Source organism: Anomaloglossus baeobatrachus, chromosome 11 (assembly GCF_048569485.1).
Source record: "Anomaloglossus baeobatrachus isolate aAnoBae1 chromosome 11, aAnoBae1.hap1, whole genome shotgun sequence".
Classification (NCBI taxonomy): Eukaryota; Metazoa; Chordata; class Amphibia; order Anura; family Aromobatidae; genus Anomaloglossus; species Anomaloglossus baeobatrachus.
The window spans coordinates 30,555,561-30,573,737 of NC_134363.1; the positions used below are offsets into that span (position 1 = coordinate 30,555,561).

The 18,177-nt window shown below is 43.0% G+C and overlaps 1 protein-coding gene across 1 annotated transcript in view; it reads left to right on the forward strand.

Annotated features, from left to right (window-relative positions):
* The window catches only part of LOC142255770 (uncharacterized), a 33,809-nt gene that overhangs the window by 5,559 nt on the left and 10,073 nt on the right, over positions 1-18,177 (forward strand). The window contains exons 4-8 of the mRNA XM_075327218.1: positions 8,134-8,277; positions 8,560-8,691; positions 10,020-10,139; positions 13,192-13,344; positions 15,965-16,108. Of these exons, the coding sequence (XP_075183333.1) occupies positions 8,134-8,277; positions 8,560-8,691; positions 10,020-10,139; positions 13,192-13,344; positions 15,965-16,108 (693 nt within the window). The remainder of the gene's footprint in view (positions 1-8,133; positions 8,278-8,559; positions 8,692-10,019; positions 10,140-13,191; positions 13,345-15,964; positions 16,109-18,177) is intronic.

Here is an 18,177-nt window from a genome sequence, read left to right on the forward strand (position 1 = left end):
AAAGAGAGAGACAGGTTAAGAGAAAGACAGACACAGACAGGTAAAGAGACAGACACAGACAAAGAGACAGAGACAGACACAGGGAAACAGACAGACAGGGAAAGAGAGGGAAAGAGACAGACAGGGTAAGAGACAGACAAAGACATGTAAAGAGGCAGACAAAGAGACAGACGCAGGGAATGAGACAGAGGGAAAGAGACAGAGGGAAAGAGACAGACAGAGAAACAGAGGAAAAGAGACAGACAGGGAAAGAGAGGGAAAGAGACAGACGGAAAGAGACAGACAGGGAAAGTGACAGATATATAGACAGACAGGGAAAGAGATAGATAGACAGACAGGGAAAGAGATTGAGACAGACGGAGAAAGAGACAGTCAGAGACAGACAGGGAAAGAGACAGACAGACAAAGAGATAGAGAGAGAGACAGAGAGATATATACAGAGGGGGAAACAGACAGAGAATGCAAGAGAAACAGAGAGACAGTTACTATCCCGGGCGTTAATACATTCTATTTATACATTCTATTCCGGGAATGTTAATACATTCTATTTTGTTAATAACAGTTATTAACCTGGGCGAAGCCGGGTAGTACAGCTAATATACATATATATATATACTAGAAGGTGGCCCGATTCTACGCATCGGGTTTCTAGAATTTATGTATTGTGTAGTTCATGTATGATTTTTGTTATATATATATATATATATATATATATATATATATATATATATGTTGTTGTGTGTAGTTACCAAGTGTTTGTGTAGGGCGCTGTACATGTTCTGAGTGTCGCGGGGGGTGAGAGCGGTGTTGTATGTGTGTTGCGTGTGTTGCGTTGTTTGTGGAGCGCTGTGTCTGTAGCGTTGTGTGTGTGTGTGTGTTGTGCGGTTTGTGGGTGTGGTGTGTTTTGGGGGGAGGTATGTTTTGAGCAATGTGTGTGTTGTGCAGTATGTGCATATATTTGTGTGTGCAGCGTTGTCTGTGTGTGTGGGTGTCTGTGTAGGGCGTTGTTTGTGATTCCTAGTGTGTGTGTGTTGTGCAGTGCGCGTGTGTGTGTGTGTTGGGGGGAGGTGTGCACCTCCCATCGTGCTCCATCCCCCATGCTGCGCACCCCCCATCGTGCTGCATCCCCCATGCTGCGCACTCCCAAACGTGCTCCATCCGCCATGCTGCGCACTCCCAAACGTGGTCCATCCACCATGCTGCGCACTCCCAAACGTGCTCCATCCGCCATACTGCGCACTCCCCATCGTGCTGCATCCCCCATGCTGCGCACTCCCAAACGTGCTCCATCCGCCATGCTGCGCACTCCCCATCGTGCTCTATCCGCCATGCTGCACACTCCCAAACGTGCTCCATCCGCCATGCTGCGCACCCCCTATCATGCTCCATCCGCCATGCTGCGCACTCCCAAACGTGCTCCACCCGCCATGCTGCGCACTCCCAAACGTGCTCCATCCGCCATGCTGCGCACTCCCAAACGTGCTCCATCCGCCATGCTGCGCACTCCCAAACGTGGTCCATCCGCCATGCTGCGCACTCCCAAACGTGCTCCATCCGCCATGCTGCGCACTCCCAAACGTGCTCCATCCGCCATACTGCGCACTCCCCATCGTGCACCATCCGGCATGCTGCGCACTCCCAAACGTGCTCCATCCGCCATGCTGCGCACTCCCAAACGTGCTCCATCCGCCATGCTGCGCACTCCCAAACGTGCTCCATCCGCCATGCTGCGCACTCCCAAACGTGCTCCATCCGCCATGCTGCGCACTCCCAAACGTGGTCCATCCGCCATGCTGCGCACTCCCAAACGTGCTCCATCCGCCATGCTGCGCACTCCCAAACGTGCTCCATCCGCCATACTGCGCACTCCCAAACGTGCTCCATCCGCCATACTGCGCACTCCCCATCGTGCACCATCCGGCATGCTGCGCACTCCCAAACGTGCTCCATCCGTCATGCTGCGCACTCCCAAACGTGCTCCATCCGTCATGCTGCGCACTCCCAAACGTGCTCCATCCGCCATGCTGCGCACTCCCAAACGTGCTCCATCCGCCATGCTGCGCACCCCCCATCATGCTCCATCCGCTTGGGAGTGCGCAGCATGCCGGATGGTGCACGATGGGGAGTGCGCAGTATGGCGGATGGAGCACGTTTGGGAGTGCGCAGTATGGCGGATGGAGCACGTTTGGGAGTGCGCAGCATGGCGGATGGACCACGTTTGGGAGTGCGCAGCATGGCGGATGGACCACGTTTGGGAGTGCGCAGCATGGCGGATGGACCACGTTTGGGAGTGCGCAGCATGGGGGATGCAGCACGATGGGGAGTGCGCAGTATGGCGGATGGAGCACGTTTGCTCAGCCTCTCTCCTTCCAGCCTCCCTCAGCATCAGCCTCCCCCTCCCAGCCTTCCCCAAGATCAGCCTCTCTGCTCCCAGCCTCCTCCAGCACGCCGTGCTCCTCTGCCGACACTCACCCACACCCGATCGCATCCACTCACCCACACCCGATCGCATCCACTCACCCACACAACCGATCGCATCCACTCACACACACCCGATCGCATCCACTCACACACACAGACACTGACGATATTGCACATACGCGCTGATACTCACAACATCCGGGGATATCACATGCTTCTGGCCATGTGATCCTCCGTCAGGTCCTGGAAGCTCACAGCACAATATCGCCGCCGAGAAGCAAGCGATATCCCAGGATGTTGTGAGTATTTGGATGCGATGTGATGTGTGAGGTGTGTGTGAGTGTGATCTGATTTGTGTGTGCTGTTATGTTATGTATGTTCCGCCGCTGCAGGACCTTGATGTGTGGATGCGATGTGATGTGTGTGTGAGGTGTGTGTGAGAGTGAGTGTGAGCCGGTGTACACTGGTAACTATGATACACATCGGGTAACTAAGGGACCTTAGTTACCCGATGTGTATAATGGTTACCAGCTTTCACGGCCTCCTTTAAGATCCCAGCATCGCAAGGTTATGTGTGGCGCTGCTGGGATCCTGACGGAGCCGGTGTAGAAGCAAGCGATATCCCAGCATGTTGTGATGTGTGGATGTGATGTGTGAGGTGTGTGTGAGAGTGAGTGTGATCTGATGTGTGTGTACTCACCTGGGAATCGGGGCTCCGTGTCAGTTGGGCCACAGCGAGCGTGCATTGCGTGAGGGGGGCGGGGCCTGCAGAGAGCCGGGGCGAGAGGCCAATCCGTGTGGGGGGGCGGGGCCATGGCGAGCCCAGCGGCCAATCAGCTTTGTGTCACCGTAAGGACACAATTTCAGAGCATGACAGACAGACAGACAGACAGATAGACAGACAGACAGACAGACAGACAGACAGAATAAGGCAATTATATATATAGATATATATATATATATATATATACAGTTAGGTCCAGAAATATTTGTACAGTGACACAAGTTTTGTTATTTTAGCTGTTTACAAAAACATGTTCAGAAATACAATTATATATATAATATGGGCTGAAAGTGCACACTCCCAGCTGCAATATGAGAGTTTTCACATCCAAATCGGAGAAAGGGTTTAGGAATCATAGCTCTGTAATGCATAGCCTCCTCTTTTTAAAGGGACCAAAAGTAATTGGACAAGGGACTCTAAGGGCTGCAGTTAACTCTGAAGGCGTCTCCCTCGTTAACCTGTAATCAATGAAGTAGTTAAAAGGTCTGGGGTTGATTACAGGTGTGTGGTTTTGTATTTGGAAGCTGTTGCTGTGACCAGACAACATGCGGTCTAAGGAACTCTCAATTGAGGTGAAGCAGAACATCCTGAGGCTGAAAAAAAAGAAAAAATCCATCAGAGAGATAGCAGACATGCTTGGAGTAGCAAAATCAACAGTCGGGTACATTCTGAGAAAAAAGGAATTGACTGGTGAGCTTGGGAACTCAAAAAGGCCTGGGCGTCCACGGATGACAACAGTGGTGGATGATCGCCGCATACTTTCTTTGGTGAAGAAGAACCCGTTCACAACATTAACTGAAGTCCAGAACACTTTCAGTGAAGTAGGTGTATCTGTCTCTAAGTCAACAGTAAAGAGAAGACTCCATGAAAGTAAATACAAAGGGTTCACATCTAGATGCAAACCATTCATCAATTCCAAAAATAGACAGGCCAGAGTTAAATTTGCTGAAAAACACCTCATGAAGCCAGCTCAGTTCTGGAAAAGTATTCTATGGACAGATGAGACCAAGATCAACCTGTACCAGAATGATGGGAAGAAAAAAGTTTGGAGAAGGAAGGGAACGGCACATGATCCAAGGCACACCACATCTTCTGTAAAACATGGTGGAGGCAACGTGATGGCATGGGCATGCATGGCTTTCAATGGCACTGGGTCACTTGTGTTTATTGATGACATAACAGCAGACAAGAGTAGCCGGATGAATTCTGAAGTGTACCGGGATATACTTTCAGCCCAGATTCAGCCAAATGCCGCAAAGTTGATCGGACGGCGCTTCATAGTACAGATGGACAATGACCCCAAGCATACAGCCAAAGCTACCCAGGAGTTCATGAGTGCAAAAAAGTGGAACATTCTGCAATGGCCAAGTCAATCACCAGATCTTAACCCAATTGAGCATGCATTTCACTTGCTCAAATCCAAACTTAAGACGGAAAGACCCACAAACAAGCAAGACCTGAAGGCTGCGGCTGTAAAGGCCTGGCAAAGCATTAAGAAGGAGGAAACCCAGCGTTTGGTGATGTCCATGGGTTCCAGACTTAAGGCAGTGATTGCCTCCAAAGGATTCGCAACAAAATATTGAAAATAAAAATATTTTGTTTGAGTTTGGTTTATTTGTCCAATTACTTTTGACCTCCTAAAATGTGGAGTGTTTGTAAAGAAATGTGTACAATTCCTACAATTTCTATTAGATATTTTTGTTCAAACCTTCAAATTAAACGTTACAATCTGCACTTGAATTCTGTTGTAGAGGTTTCATTTCAAATCCAATGTGGTGGCATGCAGAGCCCAACTCGCGAAAATTGTGTCACTGTCCAAAGATTTCTGGACCTAACTGTATATATAAAATGTGCAGCATATAAAGAAATAGCTCCATAAAAAATATTGTAAAATATAAACCTTTTGTTTTCCCATTTATGCCCCTTAGTCTGGTGATGAAGGAAGTCGAAGATTAAAAACCTTCCTTATTAATATTTTTTGGGTTTTTTATGTGACTGTGGTTAAATAAAAAAAACTAAAATATTACAGTTTTATTGTGGCCAAAGAACCACACCTTTTGGACTTACCGTTTGTTTTCTGCAGCTCATTTTTTTTTTTTTTGCTTTACTGTGTAGATTTTGGCAAAATCAGCAGAGCCATTTCATTGCAATTTTTGGGAGATTTAAAAAAGAAGATACATTTTCTTACACTAGTTAAAGATTTAATAAGACACTATATAGTACACACAAGTCTTTTGATTTACTGTGTACATTTTGACAAGATCAACAGAGCCATTTCATTTCAATTTTTGGGAGATTTAATAAAAGATTATACATTTTCTTACACTTTTTAAAGATTAGGTAAGACGCTATATAGTATACACACAAATTTTTTGCTTTACTGTGTAGATTTTGAAAAAATCAACAGAGCTATTTAATTTCAATTTTTGGGAGATTTAAAAAAGAGGATACATTTTCTTACACTACTTAAAGATTTGATAAGACACTATATAGTACACACAAGTTTTTTGCTTTACTGTGGAGATTTTGACAAAATCAGCAGAGCCATTTCATTTCAATTTTTGGAAGATTTAATAAAAGAGGAAATGTTTTCTTACACTCCTTACAGATTAGATAAGACACTATATAGTACACACAAATTTTTTGCTTTACTGTGTAGATTTTGACAAAATCAGCAGAGCCATTTTGTTTCAATTTTTGGGAGATTTAATAAAAGATTATACATTTTCTTACACTTCTTAAAGATTAGATAAGACAATATATAGTACACACAATTTTTTTTGCTTTACTGTGTAGATTGACAAAATCAGCAGAGCCATTTAATTTCAATTTTTGGGAGATTTAATAAAAGATTATACATTTTCTTGCACTTCATAAAGATTAGATAAGACAGTATATAGTACTCACTATTTTTTTGCTTTACTGTGTAGATTTTGACAAAATTAGCAGAGCCATTTTATTTCAATTTTTGGGAAATGTAATAAAAGATTATACATTTTCTTACACTTCATAAAGATTAGATAAGACAATATATAGTACGCACAATTTTTTTGCTTTACTGTGTAGATATTGACAAAATCTACAGAGCTATTTAATTTCAATTTTTGGGAGATTTAATTAAAGATTATACATTTTCTTACACTTCTTACAGATTAGATAATACACTATTAAGTATACATAGAAATAAGGCTCTGTACACAAATCTCTTTTTATTCCCCAGCATCTGGGGAAAAGACTTAATTCTATAATTTCCTGATGATTAGTTTTGGTCTTCTGACTCTTTATTTTTACCTATTAATTTGATCTTTAAAATTATTTTTATGGAACATTTTTACAATATTTTTAAACATGGATGTTGGAAAATAGGAAAAAGTGAGGGGCAAGATATGGTTGACCTGGAAAGGGGAGAAAAAATGTAAAACTATGCGATCATGGTTCAGGCTACCATACCATAGACAGTTTTCCCCAATTCCAAATATACTGTGTTTGCATGCAAAGAGATGAAGTCGCATAAGTCCATGCAGGACATTGGTCGGCCAAGTATATGTCTGCTATAGTAGCCCCTTTTGTCTTGAAAAAGTCCTGTGTGAGTTGGTCACTTTGGGTTGTTTTTGCTACTTTGTGAGTTTATGTTCCTACCATACATAATGGGGAACTTTGTAGGGGAATTGTAAAGGGAGGGTTGAGGGATAGATAGTGTCATGGCGGGGCAAGGGAACACCCGATGTGCACAGAAGGAAAACCAGGGAAGAAGTATAGAAAGGCACTGGCAATAGGGAGAGAGGAGAGTGGTCACCCTCTCACACTTATTTGTTGCTGATCCCTGCACTCCTTATTGCTCCTAGTCAGGTCCTTCCCCTTTGCGCCATCACGCACCTTGGCTTTTGCTAACCCTGAACTTACTCTGACTAGGGTGTTGGCCAGTGGGACACTAGTCCCACTACTATAATAAAACAACACAAGGAAGGAAATACAAACAGATGGGGAAAGAGCCAACAAAAAAGTACTCCATGGTTGGTTTCTTCAGCTGCAACTAAAATGACACCACAGCAATTCAGAGAAGAGCTCCTTCAATGTGCTCAGTATAGAGAATCTATCACCGGCATGGAGTAAAGCCAGGAGTGGATAAATATAATGGAAGGGTATGAAGACAAAATTCTGCAGCTGTGATTAAAGCTAAGAGTAATCTCGGCTAGCAGGGAAAAAGTCCTTAACCCTTTCAGCATCAAAAGAATTTAAATCCACTCCAATACAAGATTTAAGCAAAGGACACAACACACTCATGACAGATAGAGAATGAAAAAGGGAAAAAATTACTCCCCAAACCCCTGAATCCCTGAGGTCCCAAACAGTGAGATAAATAAAAGGAAAAATTACAGACAAATGCAAGACTCTGTACCCCACTTAGTTCCTTCTCAAAAGAACATTTGGTATCCTTAAAGAAGTTATCCAGTTTTGAGGACTATTTTTTTAATTTTTATTTTTTTTGTTAAATATATATATTTCAAGATAAAACTTTATTTTTGTGATTAGTTTTCCTTAAAAAAAAATTGCACTGCTTTGCTTTAAACAGGCTGACGGATTCTCTGTTAGCTCAGTTTGCACTCGTCGATACACAATGCAACAAAGAGTCTGCAAAAGGCAAATGGGGCAAGATTTTTAATAAAGCCCAATTGCAAAAATATTTTTTAGTCCCAAGTCCATACATTTTTGTAAAAAAAAGATATAAAAAAAATTATCCCCCCAAAATATTTCGGTTTGACACGTGTATGATTGTCTCCAATGTCTGAAAGACGTTTTTTCCTTGAGCCTCTTTCTGTAAGGAGGACACATCTATCCAGTTAATTCTGCGTAAAAACGGATGGTGATCTAGAATTTTCTATTACGTTGATGTATTTTTTATTTATTTTTTATGTCAATTTCTGCAGTGCCGAAAGTGGATTTAAAGAAGAATGGTGTCGCCTGTCCTGCCTGCAAATCCTCCAGAAGCAAACTCTGCACCCCAAATAGAACAATGTTGTGTACGGGAGAAGAAACCCAATGTGTCTTCTTAAATGAAACAGTGTTCCAAAGTAATGTCATGGAAAAATAAAAAAAAATAAAATAATAATTGGCCCATTGTATAAATATTTACATGTTAAAAACACTTACAAAAAATAATGTTCCAAATATTTAAAATACGACTACACAGGATTTGTTTGTAGTCTGTTACCATGGAGACAGTGTTCCGTAGAGGAATTGTAAACACAAAATTGTAGGAATTGTTTTTTTTCTGTATTGAATAATTATCTCTAAATGGTGACCTCTGTACTGTGTCAATCATTTGACTTTTTCTGTTTATTATTCCTTTTTAGCAATTAACCTTCACTCCTATGGCTGTGGCACCAAAAATGTTTTTCAAGAAAAAGGAATTATAATAAACTTATTAAGCTTTTATTCAACAATTACAGTCACTGAAACAAGGCCAATCGAGGGGTTACAGCCCGGTAAGATAAAGTCAACGACCCATAATTGGGGACAATAGCTTTTTAATTATTATTAGTTTTTTTGTGATAATTTTTGGTTAAATTTTTGGAAATTTTATATAATCACCCCTTAATATAAAAAGCCTCGGATCCCACCTTACGTGACTTGGATAGCCACAGACTGGACCCCTTAACGTCGGTAAAACTTGCTGATACCGATGGGTTAAGACGTCAGTCTATTGTGTACTGGACAGATGATTGTTGGGGGACAAAAGGATCATTTTTCGAAGCATTGATCTTTTTGTCCTCCCTGATATGTCTGGCTGAGGATCTTTCATTAAGAATGAGGGATTTTGTGTATGGAAAAGTTGAGCGAGAGAACTGTTGACTGAACCTTTAATGCTACCACCAAGAGGCGTAGGTACACAGGGGAGATGTAGAGCTCTTAGGTGTAATGCACCAACTGCCCACTAGATATCACCAGTATCTAGACGGAGAGGTAGCTGAATGGTGGTACATGCTGAGAGTCAGAGCCAGGAAGTCACGTCAGTGCAAAGGAAGAAGAGGAGCCGAAGTCATATGGAAGCCTAAGGTTGGTAACCGGGAGGTAACGTCAGATACAGATGGGGAGCAGAACTGCAGTGAGAGAGCAGGCCAAGTTCAGAAGTCGAAGGGGAACATCAGTACAAAAGGAGGGAAGCGGGATTGAGGGAGCAAGACAAGCGGAGGGTCAGGAAGTCAGGGAGAACAGACAGGATGGACGGAGCGGTGGACAGGTAGAGGAGTCGGGGTAGAAGGACGAGGATCAAAACAAACTCACGGGAACCAGAAGAGCACATACTGCAGAGCAGGAACTATCACTTTTGAGGTTCCAGTGGAAACAGCCCAAAGATAAAGCAAGGTGATTACCAGAACAAGGCACCAAACATGCCCCGTCCACCGGCAAGGACGCGGGGAATATAAACAACTAAACAATAGACAAAACCCAATGGCTCTACAAGGAACAGAGCCAAAGGAGAATCGTGACAGAACCAGTGGCCAAATCATTGATCATCAGACACCTATATAAAGTGTATGGCGGGCTTCAGATGTCATCTTGCTCTGATGGACCAGACAATGCATGGATAACCCCCATAAAATAAATAACACCCCTCTTGGTTTGGTGAAACCTTCTATTAAAATGGGATTATCCAAAGCAATCACCCCATATACATACAAGAATGGCCAAGTCACTGCCTTCTACGGAATCAACTCCTTCATCCCCCACCGCTTGAGTCTTCAGTAATCTGTGTGGATCTGACATTACAGACCAAGCTGAAACAATTTGACTTTTTTTCATTGTCCCACAGGTAACTTTTTGTGGTGCCACGTTTGCTATGATCAGACTGCCGCCTCCTGTTCAAAACAGCGGGTGTTGTGTGAACCAGATGAAGATGTTTGTCTTTCCGAAAGTAGAAGGATCATAGATGGTTTGTCTTAATCACTCACCTAGATGTTACTATTACATAAAATAGGAGTCTATTTTAGATTGACGGAGGTGCAATACCCAACACAGCCAGTATGCATATAGGGGCGCCACCCGCTTTACACGCTGCAACATCGCTACTGATATATCATCGGGGTCATGTCGTTAGTGATGCACATCCGGCGCCGGTAGCGACATCGCAATGTGTAAATCCTAAGTGCGACGATGAACGAGCGCAAAAGTGACAAAAATCGCTGATTTGTGTCACATCTTTCATTTTCATAATGTCGCTCCAGCTGCAGATATAATGTTGTTTGCCGTTCCTGCAGCGTCACACATCGCTGTGTGTAAATCCGCAGGAGCGACAAACATCTCCTTACCTGCGTCCCAACGGCAATGCAGAAGGAAGGAGGTGGGCGGGATGTTACGTCCCGCTCATCTCTGCCCCTCTGCTGCTATTGGGTGGCCGTTTGGTGATGTCACGGTGACGTCGCTATGATGCCAAACGCCCCTCCCCCTTGAAGGAGGGATTGTTCGGCGGTCACAGCGACGTTGCCGAGCAGGTATGTGCGTGTGACGATGCCGAAGCGATAATGTTTGCTACGGCAGCAAACACCATATATCGCATATACGACAGGGGCGGGTACTATCACGCTGGACATTGCTAGCCGATGCTAGCGATGTCACAGCGTGTAAAGCCCGCCTAAGGCCATATATTTCTGATTTGACACAAACCATTAAAGTCAGTCTTTTTATGAAAAACATAGAACCTTTTTGTTGCATGATGGCCCATAGCACAGAGATGAGGTAATAAAGGACCCTTTTTTAATAAGAAGCTGAAATGGCCACCAGCTGAGGAAACAAAGGCAATCCGCAAATTGTCATTGAAGCAATCATTGGAAGAAAAATTCAGCATTACATGCTGGCCATGCAAATCATTGACTACTAGTGATGGGCGGACCTGGACTATAATAGTCCAGATCCGCGCGGTTTCAAACGTACCTAAGTGCTTCATACTTAGCAAGGCTCCGGCATTGCTGAAACTGCTCCCACAGCCACCCATTCACTTCAGGGGCTGTGCATTAAGCTCATGCTTTCCCCACTCACCAATGTCTGTGATTAGTTGCAGTGAAGCACCCCAAGTCTGTGTGACAGCGTCTGCCTGCAACCAATCAAAGTCACTGTCTGCGGGTCTATAGCGCACAGAAAAAATAAGTACAATTATTTGATATCGATTCTTCCCATATTATAATACCCAGCACAGATAAAGCATATGGGTACAGTCTGCAGCCCCCAGCCATGCACGTATATTGGCTGCGTATCAAATAAAAAGGAATCACGTGACTTTTTTTAAAAAAAGAAATAAATAAATCATTTTAAAAAACAGCCTTCGGTTCTCTTCAATTTTGATACCCAGCCATTATAAAGCCCAACAGCTGGGGGCTTGTATTCTCAGGCTGGGGAGACCCATGATTATTGGGCCCCCACAAACCTAAAATTAGCAACCTGCAGCTGCCCAGAATTGTCACATCCATTAGATGCCAGCACTTTACTTGGTTCTTCCTGATTGCTCTGGTGTAGTGGCAATCAGGGTAATATAACTTATATAGCTTACAGCTGCCACTAAGCCCTAGATTAGTAATGGGAGGTGTCTATGAGATCCCCCATTACTAATCTGTAAGTGAAAGTAAATAAACACAAACAACAACAAACAAAAAAAATTGTTTGAAATAAAATACAAAAAAACCCTCATTCCCCACTTTATTAACCCCAAAAACAGCCCTGCTGGTCTGACATAATCCAGAAGAGGTCCCATGATGATCAAACACTGCAAGTGGCTTGCACTGGGCTTATGTTCGCTTTAGTGGTTTGCATATGTAAAGCACCTGAACTCTGAACCCAAACTCTGTTTTTTGTAAGGTATTTGTTTGGCACGAACACCGAACCTTAGGTTTGCTCATCTCTAGTCTCAAGACTTACCTCCTGTATCTGTAATACATCCCTCCCCATTGGAACTGAAAAACAATAATTAAAGTAGACTGACTTACTAATTAAAGCAGTCCAATTTACAGACTGGAAGAGTTGGCAGCTATATCCTATCACAATCTATCTTCCTTTCACAGTATTTGGAAACCCTTTTGCTGCTCTCTGAATTATCTCTCTGAGGTTGCTCCAGCCCCTTACTGTGTGGATACCTTTTATCTTTGATATTATGAAATATTATTTATTCTTTACTGTATATATCTTCATTGGTCAAAAAATCCCTTTCATCCCTTAACATTCCCTTCCAGCCTCCCCAGTTCTTCTGCTCCCATGCATAAAGTTAACAACTTGTAGCAAGCTGGGCAAAGCATCAAAAACCTCACCAATCTGTGACATCAACCATCAGATTTATAACATACTAACTCTAAGTTTCAACCATAATTTGAGACTTAAACGAAAAAATATGGGGGGTGAGTAGGTGACTTTTCCTCTGTGTCACAGGTAAGAGAGGGCCCAGCTCTCCTCCAATGATTTTAAGAGGACCTGTTACCAGTCCAAATGTGTCCAGTTTTTACTGACATCTTATTCCCAATGCTCTTCTGAGTATTCTGCTTTTTACTTTTTTAAAATATACCATACAGTATGGAAGATATGGGACTTTTTATTCAGTGCTATTTTTTATGGTTCCAAGGGGGCAGTACTTACAGTGTAATAAGGTATAACAATCCAAAGACACGCCCCAGAGGATCCTGAGAGCTCCACCCTCTTGGAATAGACCATTAAAAAGCCCATATCTCTGGAACCGTATGGCGGATTTACAAAAAGAAAAAAGAAGTATACTCAAAGTTAAAGAAGGGATCAAATAAGAACAAACACTGGACACTAATGACCAGATCTTTTTAAATCTCCTCATCCAACTTTCTCCTCTCCCGACTGTCTAAACCCTTACCACTAATTATTGCTTTTCCTGGTCCATTCCGTAAGGAGAACCAGCAGTTAAGTAAAGCCATAGAGTTACAACGTATCACAGATGTCTTTTATTTTCAAACTTTGATTTTTCATCTTTCTAACAGAACAAAGCCGAAGACTAACGATGCAAATAAGGAGGCGGTGTGGAAAATCTCCAGAATGTCAATTTTCTGGCATCATCACCAGCAGAGATAAGACTTTGTCAATCAAAACGTCTTGCTGTGATATGGACATGTGCAGTTCCCCAGAGCCCCAGTGTAAGAAGAACTCTTCATCTCTACTTCTATAATAATAAGAAAGTACAGGGCAGGGTCTGGAGAGGACCACCCAAAATATGATCTCCTAAAAGTGTGGTCCTCTCGATATACAGTTAGGTCCAGAAATATTTGGACAGTGACACAATTTTCGCGAGTTGGGCTCTGCATGCCACCACATTGGATTTGAAATGAAATCTCTACAACAGAATTCAAGTGCAGATTGTAACGTTTAATTTGAAGGTTTGAACAAAAATATCTGATAGAAATTGTAGGAATTGTCACATTTCTTTACAAACACTCCACATTTTAGGAGGTCAAAAGTAATTGGACAAATATTTTTATTTTCAATATTTTGTTGTGAATCCTTTGGAGGCAATCACTGCCTTAAGTCTGGAACCCATGGACATCACCAAACGCTGGGTTTCCTCCTTCTTAATGCTTTGCCAGGCCTTTACAGCCGCAGCCTTCAGGTCTTGCTTGTTTGTGGGTCTTTCCGTCTTAAGTCTGGATTTGAGAAAGTGAAATGCATGCTCAATTGGGTTAAGATCTGGTGATTGACTTGGCCATTGCAGAATGTTCCACTTTTTTGCACTCATGAACTCCTGGGTAGCTTTGGCTGTATGCTTGGGGTCATTGTCCATCTGTACTATGAAGCGCCGTTCGATCAACTTTGCGGCATTTGGCTGAATCTGGGCTGAAAGTATATCCCGGTACACTTCAGAATTCATCCGGCTACTCTTGTCTGCTGTTATGTCATCAATAAACACAAGTGACCCAGTGCCATTGAAAGCCATGCATGCCCATGCCATCACGTTGCCTCCACCATGTTTTACAGAGGATGTGGTGTGCCTTGGATCATGTGCCGTTCCCTTTCTTCTCCAAACTTTTTTCTTCCCATCATTCTGGTACAGGTTGATCTTGGTCTCATCTGTCCATAGAATACGTTTCCAGAACTGAGCTGGCTTCATGAGGTGTTTTTCAGCAAATTTAACTCTGGCCTGTCTATTTTTGGAATTGATGAATGGTTTGCATCTAGATGTGAACCCTTTGTATTTACTTTCATGGAGTCTTCTCTTTACTGTTGACTTAGAGACAGATACACCTACTTCACTGAGAGTGTTCTGGACTTCAGTTGATGTTGTGAACGGGTTCTTCTTCACCAAAGAAAGTATGCGGCGATGATCCACCACTGTTGTCATCCGTGGAGGCCCAGGCCTTTTTGAGTTCCCAAGCTCACCAGTCAATTCCTTTTTTCTCAGAATGTACCCGACTGTTGATTTTGCTACTCCAAGCATGTCTGCTATCTCTCTGATGGATTTTTTCTTTTTTTTCAGCCTCAGGATGTTCTGCTTCACCTCAATTGAGAGTTCCTTAGACCGCATGTTGTCTGGTCACAGTAACAGCTTCCAAATGCAAAACCACACACCTGTAATCAACCCCAGACCTATTAACTACTTCATTGATTACAGGTTAACGAGGGAGACGCCTTCAGAGTTAATTGCAGCCCTTAGAGTCCCTTGTCCAATTACTTTTGGTCCCTTGAAAAAGAGAAGGCTATGCATTACAGAGCTATGATTCCTAAACCCTTTCTCCGATTTGGATGTGAAAACTCTCATATTGCAGCTGGGAGTGTGCACTTTCAGCCCATATTATATATATAATTGTATTTCTGAACATGTTTTTGTAAACAGCTAAAATAACAAAACTTGTGTCACTGTCCAAATATTTCTGGACCTAACTGTATATATAGAAGATATGGAAAATAAAAATTGGTCGGTGCAATATCCGATTTAGATCTAGGTGGTCTTTTCAAGCGAAGACTCTTCTAGAGAGATTTCACCAAATTTCTAGATGAGTCTCATGGTGACTTAAAGGTGCTTTTATATTATAAAAAATCCCTAAACTCCTGTTTCTGTGCCCCATCTGTGTTACAATCTTGAAAAGTATGACCTAGTTTGTCCTATTTTTCCATTTCCATCCATAAATTACTGGGTAAAGAATTAGGGGAACCATCGGCAGATGACTAGTCAGTAGTGCGGAAGTGCTATGTTTCATACTCCCCACTATGGTCTTCATATAAGAAAAAATTTTTAATAAAGAAGTTTGATTTTTAACATATTTTTGGAATTGGTGCTGGGTCCGATCTTCCTTCTCCAATATTAGTAGTGCGGAAGTACCCACCCGCCGGTGCTGCACTTGGTAGCAAGGGAAGACTCAATATGTAGATCGAGGGATGAGTATTTATGGACACTTCTACCGGGAACAGGATAGTATGCATCTATCATGACAGTATGAATCCCGAAAGACTCTATTCTCTCCCCCCAACTGGAACCGAAGCCGGTGGTAACAAATAACACATAATTTATAGTTGACAATGGCATCTCGATAAACGAAAAATAGCGTTGCTATCTACGGTATATTCAAGGTCAGACTAGTCAAGTCTTAGAAAAAAGGAGCTTTTTTTGCAAAAAACATTGCCACTCTTGGAAAATTGTGAAATTTCTGGTATTGCAACCATTCACCTAGACGTGATATGAAATACCAGACAAAGCCCATCTTGAGCATTTCGTTATACTAATAGATGCCTTCTAATATACTTGCCCTCCACAATGTATTACAGGGCCACTGAAAAAAAGAAGAAGCAACGGCAAGACGTGTCCTGACTGCTTTCCTGCAAATAACTCAAATTGTCGCGAGACCGATATAATCCTGTGCACTGGAGACGAAACGCACTGCATTCACTATTCCACTACGTTGACCGATGGTGAGTTCTCTACAGGCAGCACCATGTATTCAGATGCCCAGATATGTCTTATTGGTTCAGTTTTTGGAAAAAAGATATCTCAGACATCCAATAGATCAGGGGTCTCCAAACTGTGGCTTGGGAGCCACACGTGGCTCTCAAACCCTTGTTGTGTGGCTCATGGTTGATTCCAGCTTGGTGCATAAGCATCAGGGCTAGCAAACAGCTATGAAGAGCAGGTCTCCACATGGTGACTTTTGTGAGTAGCCCCAACATAGAAGAGCAAATCTAAATGGTGGTAAGGTAGGAATCCCTAGATTTTGGTATACCACTACTGTATGATTTCTTTGGAGAAGCTTTGGCTTTTATTATAATGGTAATGGTGGCTCTAGGCGCCACTACTATGAGGCCACAGGTGCTGGATGTGGCTCACGACCCTTTTTCAGAAATTAATATAGCTCTCAAGTTCAGAAAGCTTGGGGACCTCTGCAATAGAACAAGGAGCACCTCAAATTTTGGAATTAGGCAGAAAACATTAACCTGCCAGCCTCTCAGCACTGATAAAGCCTCCATGTCACAAGGGTACCACGATGGAGAGTGGTCCCTCCTATTTCTGGGGCCAGGAGATCACAGAGCAGGGCTTCATACACACTTGCTCAGGTTAATACTGCTGGCTGTGCAGATTCTCCTTTATCCAGCTTTGCTAGGATTAAGTAGATCCTCTGGGCTCATGAACTCTGAATGAAAGCTATAGCCAGCTGTTCTCTATTGCTAATTAGCTCTACTAAAATGATTTCCCTCCTAGCTCAGGTAATCGTTGGTGATAGTTTCTGCTTAGGTTGTGAGCTGAGGACCAGGAAGCCATTCAGAGAACATTTGCTGTGTGAAAGCTGTGTTGAGGTTTTCCCTTCCTTTGTCCTTTTTGGTTTTACCCCTCTGGTCCGTTCCTGATCATTAGCTCTTGTTCTTTGTAGTGGGTTGTATGATTGCTGTTTATTTTATGCCTGTCTGTCTAATCCTCTCTGTGTCTTTAATCTAGTGTGGGACTAGCGTTCCTGCGCACTATACAGGGCTGAGTCCAGGGAAAGATAGGGATAGGCACGGGATCAGCGACAGGGTGACAGGTCCCGTATAGGGATTTTAAGGAGTGCAAAGATCAGTCTCAGGGGAGTTTAGGAGGTGACCCTGCTCCCCTTTCCCTAGTGCCAGGACCTACTGTTGTATCGTGTATCCTGTGTGTTGCGATGCTTGCCGGGGGTTGCCGTGTACCTGGTAGAATTCCGATAGTCACCGCGTGACACTTCATAACAGAGTCTAGATATCATGGAATTGAACTAGTATCAAAAGGTGACAAATAAATCCTTTTGGTATACAATGAAAATGTGAAAACCATTTTGCCATATCTTACTCCATCAAGGAGATACAATTGATTGAACATGTAGGCTGTAAACCTGAGGCCGCACTACTGAATCATTCTCATGACATCACAGCCTCTGGTGATTTCAGTCAGGCGTGGAGTTATGTATATACCGGGAAATAAATGATTGTGGTGGAGATGATGTTCACAAGGATTCTATCTCAATGGTAACCAAACACTTGACACTGTTGTCATCAGACTCTTTCAGTAGGGCAGCCACAAAATTGGAGCCTTCAACTTCAAGTGTTCATATCTCAGACTAGAAGTATAATATTAACACTAGAAGTCCCAGAGAGGGGTCATTTAACATTTCTACCTTTGGAACCCAGAAACGGGTCGAATGACCTGAAGGATTTTAGCTAACATCCTATAATCGCCGTCTTTTGTTCTGTAATTAAGGCTATTACTGTCGCACCACAGGAGGTTGTTGTTTTCCACTGAGTTTAGCCATTTAGTTTCTAGTTAGTTAGGTCATTTTGGACTAAGGGGTACTTTGCACGTTGCGACATCGCTAGCATCAGCTAGCGATGCCGAGCGCGATAGTACCCGCCCCCGTCGCACATGCGATATCTTGTGATAGCTGCCGTAGCGAACATTATCACTACGGCAGCGTCACATGCACTTACCTGCCCTGCGACGTCGCTCTGGCCGGTGACCCGCCTCCTTCCTAAGG